The sequence below is a fragment of the Triticum urartu genome, chromosome 1A, assembly GCF_056163025.1.
Source record: "Triticum urartu cultivar PI428250 chromosome 1A, HENAU_Tu73, whole genome shotgun sequence".
NCBI classification, from domain to species: domain Eukaryota; kingdom Viridiplantae; phylum Streptophyta; class Magnoliopsida; order Poales; family Poaceae; genus Triticum; species Triticum urartu.
The window spans coordinates 543,815,037-543,823,959 of NC_141873.1; the positions used below are offsets into that span (position 1 = coordinate 543,815,037).

The 8,923-nt window shown below is 47.7% G+C and overlaps 1 protein-coding gene across 1 annotated transcript; it reads left to right on the forward strand.

The window, feature by feature from the left end:
- The first annotated feature begins 2,883 nt into the window (after nt 1–2,883).
- Nucleotides 2,884–7,033, forward strand: LOC125527691 (uncharacterized). The gene is made up of 6 exons (XM_048692213.2): nt 2,884–3,181; nt 3,280–3,352; nt 3,471–3,544; nt 3,647–4,024; nt 4,621–5,458; nt 6,159–7,033. The coding sequence occupies exons 1-6, from the start codon at nt 3,023–3,025 to the stop codon at nt 6,815–6,817; spliced, it is 2,181 nt and encodes a 726-aa protein (XP_048548170.1). The 5' UTR covers nt 2,884–3,022; the 3' UTR covers nt 6,818–7,033.
- Nucleotides 7,034–8,923: the final 1,890 nt, after the last annotated feature.

The following is an 8,923-nucleotide window of genomic DNA, read 5'->3' on the forward strand; positions in this document are numbered from 1 at the left end:
TTAAATTTGGTCCCTCATATTTATGCAACACATGCAACATATAAAAAAACCTACCTAGATCAATGTAACACCACCAGATCTACCAAAATATGCAGTTTCCATCGAACAGTACTTAACACATAAGATAAAACACTAAATTAAACGGGGAACGGTGGAGGAAATCACTATTTCCTCGCCGGCCTGTTCCCTTGCGGTTAGCGGTGCTGCTTTCGCCGTCGGTGTAGGCGTCGGCCGCCGGAGGGTCGTTGTCGTCGGAGCTTGATTCGTCATTAACGTCGTCCGACAGGTCCATCTGCACACCGGCTAGACTCCAGAGGAAGTGCTCCTGCTCCTCGGCGTGCCTTCTCGCCTTCGTTGTCACCTGCGTCGCCGCCTCGTGCTCTGACACCTTGATGACAAGCCGGAGTGCTTTAGCGTTCTTCCGCCCGAGCCGCCACGCATCTGACTCCGCATTTTCAGGGAGTGGCGGAGGACAGACATGATGAGCGCGCATGTCCTTGGGATCAACCGATGCACGCGCGATTGCCCGACGCCTCACCAACGCGTCGCTCGCCACCAGCCTCTCCCCCATGCGTTGCCGCCCGCGCCTCCAACTCGGGCGTCCTCGACCGAGCCGACGTCGGCGAGGCCACAAGCACCCGACGGTGCCCATGGACGCCTTTCGAAGGTAGCTGAGATGTCATCGGGGAGGGGGGGGGAGGGGGTGTGGGGGGTACCTAAACTGGGACGGAGCGGGCGGCGCTGCCATCGGTGCTGCATGCCAGATGGGAGGGCCCGACAACATCGCCCGCACTGCGACGGTGGGCGAAGGGGGATGGCGCGTCGCTCTGCGAGCCGCCACCGCTGTTGCCGCCCTGAGCGGCGCAAATGCGATGCGGAGAGTGACCGCATCGACGTCGCTCTCATAGCCACAGGAGCTGGAGCTGATACGATCATCTGTCGTGGGGCAGATCGGGAAAGGAGGTGATGGATTGGGAAGAGGAGTGAACAGAGAGTGGAATTGACTGAGCGGACTGCAGTCTAGGGTTCATCGAAGGGGGTATTTGTGGGTTCGGTGATGAGCCGGGCTGACATGGCGAAAGCGTCCGGACATGCCCGGGCCGTCTCATATCCGCCCTACATTTAAGCTGGATATGAGGGGTGTCGGACGGCCTGGCGTTTGAGGCCGATTTGAGGCGCCTGGATGGGTCGTTCTTTTTTTGACCGATCAGTGACCGGTCGGTTCACCTGGATGTTTGGGGACGGTTTGAGGTGCCTGACTATAGATGCTTTTAGTCTCTCTTGTGAGGGTTGCCCCGCCTGTCTCGTAGGACTGAGATATGAGTGTTGGGCCTTATTTTATTTTTTTGCAGGAAAACTTTCGTTCTATTGCTCTTCAATTATGGGTGTTGGGTCTTGTTTTGTGTTGCTGAGAAAGCTAGCCTGAGGATGCATGCTCTGCGGAGTCGGTCTGTAAACTGCTCTGAGCAATGCTTAATTGCTTAAATCCAATCTTTGAGCATGACTTTTTTTAGCTTATGAATGTTAGTGTCGATTTCACAAGTGGCATGATTTTAAATTTGAAACTCAAGTGAGTCAGGAGAACAAGTTTATTGGAATGCACCATAGGAAAAACAATTTTTTTACAAGAGTTTTGAGTGGGAACTAAATTTTGTAAGGCATGCAGTAAGATTTAATTCGTATTTTTTTATAAGAAGAGTCAATCTTATGAATCAAATGGCCAATATAAGAGAAATTACGTATGTACTAAAATTTGAAGAGGCATACTAATCAGTATTTTCTACCCCATCCGTTTTTAAATATAAGTTTTTTTAGAGATTTCTATGCGAACCACGTACAAATATATAAACACATATTTTAGAGTGGAGATTCACTCATTTTGCTTCTTCGTACGTAGGAGTAGTTCATATTGAAATTTGTAGAAAGCCTTACATTTAGGAATGAAAGGGAGTATACTTTCAGGTATCGGGGCACAAAAGTAGTGGGGAGGTGTAGAAGGGTTACGAGAAGCCCTGTTTTCCTCTCGTCCCTGGCGGCTCCCCTCCGCCGGCGACCTTGGTCGTCGGTGGTGAGGGGGGTCGCCAGATCCATGCGTGTGGATCGTTTTTACTCCCTCGCAGTCTAGGTTTTTAGATTGTTCATCGTCTTAGCTTCGGAGGCGACAATGACAGCGCTGAATAAAGATTTTTCGGATCCTTCCCTGACGTGGCCATCAGTCTTATGGTTGGGGATGGATTTGGAAACTAGTCTGTTCAAGTAAGGATGGCGTGGCGGCGGCGGCATCCTCGTGGTGGACCAGTGTCCTTGGGCTCCGTCGTTGCGACGACGTTTGCTCCAGCGTCGGCGTGGAGCTTGGGAGGTAGTCCAGGAGCGGATACAGATTGTAGTCTGCATCGACGACATCTGGAAGACGGAGCATGTGCTGGGCTTGTGGTTCGTGGATGGCAGGTATGGTTTCCTCCTTTGGCGTTTTAGTCGTGGTGTGGTGCCAGATCTGAAGTTCGATGGCGTGTCCGGGGTGTTGCCCAGGTCTGATTCGTTCAACGGCAAGGGCTTCACTTTTGGTGAGCCACCTTGGAGATCCGCAAAGCTGCATATCAGCGACGGAGCCGCGTCGAGCTCGGGTGAGGAGGTGATTCGTCATTCTCTGCTTTGGTGGCTGTTGTGGTGGTGCCGGAGGCAGGTGACGGACGTTGGTGTCAAGCTCAGAGATGTTCTTTTATTTTTTCAGTTTTGTCATGTCGGTCTTTACGTTACCTGTACTTTGTTCTTTATGATATAAAATAAGACACGTATTATCATGAAAAAAAGCGCAAAAGTAGAAACGAGATGTCAAAAATAAAAAAGAATAAAAGTGAAGAGCCAAGTGACTGGCCTGTTTTCTCCCCAAATGTCTCGCGGCCTCCACGAGTCCACTGCCATCTTCCTGCAACGGCAATGAGCTGCTCAGGGTAATTAGCATCTTCAGAGAGCATTGCAGAACACGAGATTGAGAAAATCAACACCCACGCGATCCGAATCGATGAGTTGCGGCTGTGGCGGTGGCGCGGCGGCGGGGGTCGGCGGGCTGGCCGAGTGGCAGCGCATCTACGACCGGGTCGAGGCGCTCGCCGCCGGCCGCGCGCGGCTGGAGGCGCGCAACAGGATCCAGCACGAGTTCTGGGACGCCCGCCTCCACCAGGTGTGATTCATCGGACCGTTCCTGTCCTCTTCCTCTTAGGGTTTTCTCTTGGGCTTCCCTGCGCCTGATTGATGGCTTACATGTTCTCATCCCGGAAGGCGGAGCTGAGCAGAAGCAGGTGGGAGGCGGCCTGCAGGGAGCTGCTCCCTTCCGATGATCCCAAGCTCGCCGGTCAGGAAACATTGTGCCCCTCTTTCGTTTTAGATCTTTGGGATGATGATAACCTGTAGAAGAAGGCACCTAATGTTGCTACTGATGTCATTGTTGCTGCCTTCTCTGTCCAATGCAGAACTGCTAGAGAGTGATTTGGAGGATTCAAGAACTTGTGAAGCTCTTTTGGACACCGAAAACTCAGAACTGCTGGTACTTAATTATCCCAAAAGCATTCGGTCCAGCTTGTGAATATCACTGTTTTTCTTAATCATTGTTTTGTGTCCTTGCTTTTTCTTTTTTTGTAATGTTTAGGTACAACTGAGGGAAGATGGAGCTTGTGTAGAGCTTAATGAAAACACTGCAGATCACGAGCACACTTCTGGAGATTTAATATCAGAGGTAAGAAAGTTAAAGCGAACCTATGCGACCATATGCTGGAACAAGGATAAGGAAGCCACTGAAGCAGTGCAGAAGCTTCAACAGAAGATAGAGGAGCTGCAAGTGGCAGCCTGTAAGAAGGATGATGAGATTGGAATATTGCAAGCAGAAGCTTCTGCTTGTATAAATAAGTTAATGCTTCTAAAGGGTAAACTAGATGAAATGCGATCTTTGGATAAGGACATTGACATCCAAAAGCTCAAAGTTGGGCAACATGAGACTCTTGAAAGCAAGTTTGCCTCCTTGCCAAATGTAAGCATTTCCTTTTGAAGTATATGGCCGGCTCATACTAGACCGTGTTTTCTTTCTGCAGTATTTGTTTAGTGACCTGCCTGACCATACACAATCAGTAGAGAATGTTGACCAGGTTGATATTTTTGGTTATTATATCGGTAAACAATTTTCCAGTAATATATTTTCTAGAACCGAGTTGATCTACAGTTTCATGAGAATATACTACTACTGAAGCTAGCACCCCAAAATCTTCATGTGCCTGCTTAACACTTAACATTGCCCCATACTTGTTTCTGGCCAGTGAGTTATCTAATTTACAGATTGTAGACACTTTGCTGGCCAAAGATTAATTTAAGGGATGGTATTCTAAATCATGATACGCCTGTTGGTCTCAGTCTCTAGTAGAGTCCACCTTGTGTATAGTAAGTGATCTTGGATTTATTTGTTAGGTAGCCATTTTAGTTTTTGAATTCACAAACCGTGGATTAATTTGGAGTTGCCAAAGCAACCTTATTCACCCCGCCCCCCCCCCCCCCCCCCCCCTCCATGTCTTGTATATACTTGCTGTTTTCAACATGTGTTGTATCCGTACTCATGTGTCTTTATAATTCTAGATACAATCCAAGGAAGCTGGAAATATTGTAGATATTATTCAAAAGAATGCGGATCATGGGGCCATCACGGCGGAGCTCAGAAAACTGAAGCAAGCTTATGAGACCCTGAGCTCAAACAAGGATAAGGAAATTTCTAAATTACTTGAAATGAAGGATTTTCTTTTGAACCAACTGATGAGAATGGACAAGGACAATGCTGAGCTCCTTCAGAAAAAGGAAGTGGAGGCAGCACAAGCTAACGAAGCAGCACAAAAGCTTCAGCAGAATGTAGAGGAGCTGCAAGTGTCAGTCCGATATAAGGATGATGAGATTGGCAGATCGCGAGCAGAAGCAGGGCCCCTAAAGATAAAGGAAGTGGAGGTGGCACAAGCTAATGAAGCAGCACAAAAGCTTCAGCAGAATGTAGAGGAGCTGCAAGTGTCAGTCCGATATAAGGATGATGAGATTGGCAGATTGCGAGCAGAAGCAGGGCCCCTAAAGATGAAGGAAGTGGAGGTGGCACAAGCTAACAAAGCAGCACAAAAGCTTCAGCAGAATGTAGAGGAGCTGCAAGCAGCAGTCCGAAATAAAGATGACGAGATTGGGAAATTGCGAGCAGAAGTGGAGTACCTTCAGCAGAATGTAGAGGAACTGCAAGTGGCAGTTCGAAATAAGGATAATAAGATTGGCAGATTGCAAGCAGAAGTGAGGATCCTTAACATAAAACAAGTGGAGCCAGCACAAAAGCTTCAGCAGAATGTAGATGTGCTGCAAATAGAAGTGCGAAATAAGGATGACGAGAATTGTAGATTGCCAGCAGAAGCTGCTAATGCAGAAAAAAAGGTACCGGCTCTTGAGGGTAAGCTACTGGAAATGCATTCCTTGGTTAAGGAGAAAAACGATGAAATACGAAGACTGAAAAATTGGCAACCTGAGAGTCTGAAATGCAAATGTGTTTCTTCTATAGCAGTTGTAAGTATATCATTCCAAGTATTTGGCATGCTCATGCTAAAGTCTGATTTCTTTTCCATATTGTATGTTTAGTGACCTTGTCTTGCCATGCATCCTTGATCAAGTGTAACCATAATTAAATGAAATTTTGATCCAAATTCACTAACAATTTCATTGACCATATGTTGATGTGTGATCATAGTTTTTTATGATAGGCATAGGCAAATTGTCTAATTTTCCTTTATTGGTCAAGAATCATATTTCCCCGTGCTCCGCTGTATAACTTTTTTACTCAGAAGGTATAAGCATCATGATTCTTGCTAGGTTCACACATGAGCCTTGTGTTACTGAAAGCACAAACTAATGGTAAACTTGGTTAGTTTGCTGCTAATCGATTTTGCAGTGCCATCTTTTATAGAAACTGAGTAGACCTAAGTAATCATGTTCCTTAAAATAAGATGTCCGTTTCTTTCTCCTTTTGTCATCCAAGTGAATCCAACTGGTGAATAACCCAAGAATTGTGGTACCAATCATCCGATTATTACACCTGAAAATCTTCCCTGCTCCTCTTTGGCACATAACATTGTCTCGTACTTGTTTGTGGCCAGTAACACATAGCACTGAGCCAAAAACAGCCGAGGCCTCTGCATCAACAAAAGCCTTGGCTGTTGTGGTGGCTGCTTCAGCATCTCCACCCGTCACAAGCTCCAAGCCAGGGGCGGGGATCGACATCGATCTGACCCCTCCCCGGCTTGTCGACGACAGGGAGGCCAGCCCGCCCTTCCCTCCGGGATTCGGGCCGGTGGCCCGATTCAAGGACACAACTACCACCGCTCCGACAGCAACCTTGGCGGTGGTGGTTGCGAAGGAGGACGGCAACCCTGACCAGAGCATCGCTGGTACTACTGATGATGCGGGTGGGCTTGACATTGACACTGCCCCCATGCCCCCTGCAGCAACAACAACCAAGACCAAGAGCAGCATGCTGAAGGGCAAGCCAAGACCAAAGGAGCAGAGCAAGGCTGATAAGGAAGGTACAGAGCTGGACTCGATCCTAGGGAAGAGGATGGAGCGCAACAGGCCAGAGTCTAATGTAGGTCTAGGTGAAAATGAGGAGATGAACAGAGACATGTATAAGAAAATGAGAGGGTCTGTTAGTGGAGAGGCTGAGAGCAACATAGGTGTGTTAGGTGGTAAGGAAGCTACCGGTATAGGGGCTACTGGGGAACTGATGGGCGCAAAGGATGACGCCCGTCAGGAGGAATGACGATACTTAGCTGGAACTGCTGGGGATTGGGCCAGCCCGGGACAGTTCGTGAACTGGTGTGCCTAGTGTGCACTCATGGCCCCTCTGAAACATGGCAGATGGAGGCTAGGCCTCAAGCAATGTATCACCCATGATGGGGGTAGGAAAGGGTGCTGGCATCCCCCTATTTTGTGACAATAGCATTGACATAAAGTTGCTCTCATATGGTTCGAGGTATATTGATGTTCATATCCGTGACGATCCCCATGGCCCTGGATGGCGGGGCACCTTTGTGTCTGGCGAACCCAAGTCACATGAGAGACATCACATGTGGATTCTGCTCAAGAGAATTAAACGAAACTCTGCTGAACTGTGGATGATGATCGGGGATTTCAACGAGACTATGTGGCAAGGGTTGCATTTCTCTGCTGCAAAACGGTCTGAAACGTATAACAGGGAATTTCAGAAAGTGTCTATCTTGGTGTAACCTGTACGTTCTCGGCTACCAAGGGCCGGGTTGGACGTATGAAAATAAACAAGCAGGGCGGGACAAGGTGCATGCAAGGCTTGACAGATGTGTGGCTACTCCGGAATGGAATGACGTGTTTCTGCACGCTCATGTTCAGCATGTTTTTTTTTTTTGAATTGTTTGGATTGCTTACCACATGTTTCATATGGTCATGTTCAGCATGTTGTTATCTCAAGATCAGACCACTTTCCTCTCCTACTGTCAAATGGGAGGGAACGCTCTCGAAAGAACACGGATACCTCGTTCAGGTACGAATTGATGTGGGAAAGAGTGGGGTCACTGGGACCTGCAGTTCAGGCGATATGAGACGGCGAGGGTACGGCACAAAACCTGTCCAAGGTTGCACTAAAGTTGAAAAAGTTCAGAAGTCGTTGGCAGCTTGGCCTAAAAAAGATTTCAGTTCAGTGTCATGGAACATAAAAAAGAAGAGACAGAAGCTTAGAAAACTTATGCAGTCGCAGAGGTCCAGTGCTAATGATGAGCAAATTAAAAGGGTGTCCGGTGAGTTGGATGAACTTCTGATTCGGGAGATGATGTGGCTACAACGGTCGCGCGCCATTGGCTGAGAGAAGGGGACCAAAACATGAAATATTTCCACCGTTTGCCAATGAACGCATATGTTACCAACATTTCAATCCATCACAAACAATTTACTCCCTTCGTTCGGAATTATTTGTCACAGAAATGGATGTATCTACAATACGTCTAGATACATCCATTTCTGTGACAAGTAATTCCGAACGGAGGGAGTAGTTTTGTAAAGCGTTTGCCAATGAACACATGTGTTACCAACATTTCAATCGTGCGCGTTACAACAACAAATCGCACACACAGCTTTAGACTTTGTCGTGTGCCCCGTATGACACATGATCTTCATCCAATAACCGTTCCCGATGGATAGGCCGTCGCACATGTTTCATTTTCTAGCACATGAGATTATTTTTCTACCGTTTGCGATGTCTGCATCACACACAGTTTGGTCGAATGATGTGGGATAGATGCATTCTCTTAGGCCCAATCTGCAGTAGTGACACACACCATTCCACACACACACACACTCTCTCTCTCTCTCTCACACACACACACACCGAGAGGGAGGGGAGGGGGGAGGGAGAGAGAGTTAAATTTTTTACGAAAAAGAGACAAAGGATGGGAGATCACTGAACACGTGATGAAAATCCTGAGGAGGATGGCGAGGAAACCCTTGATAAGGGCAAGAGACAAAGGGCCGCAAAGACATTTGATGATGATTTTCTCGTGTACCCCGTGAATGATACTCCCACTGCTATCTCAGAGGCGTATGCCTCTCCAGAAGTTGACCACTGGAGAGATGCGGTCCATAGCGAGATGGATTCCATTATGGCTAACGGGACATGGGAGATCACTGAACGTCCCTATGGTTGCAAACTGTTAGGATGTAAGTAGGTGTTCAAAAAGAAGTTTAGGCCCGATGGTATGATTGAAAAATACAAGGCTAGGCTTGTGGCTAAGGGTTATGTCCAGAAAGAAGAAGATTTCTTCGATACTTATTCACTTGTGGCCAGACTCACCACCATTCGAGTGTTACTCTCGTTGGTGCCTTGCATGGCCTTCTCATC

What these genes read in the sequence shown, in the direction of transcription:
- LOC125527691 (XM_048692213.2), top strand. Translation starts at nt 3,023, where the DNA reads ATGAGTTGCGGCTGTGGCGGTGGCGCGGCGGCGGGGGTCGGCGGGCTG. An exon ending in GGGACGCCCGCCTCCACCAG is followed by an intron (nt 3,182 to 3,279) that starts GTGTGATTCATC and finishes TCATCCCGGAAG; the next exon opens with GCGGAGCTGAGCAGAAGCAG. An exon ending in CGATGATCCCAAGCTCGCCG is followed by an intron (nt 3,353 to 3,470) that starts GTCAGGAAACAT and finishes TGTCCAATGCAG; the next exon opens with AACTGCTAGAGAGTGATTTG.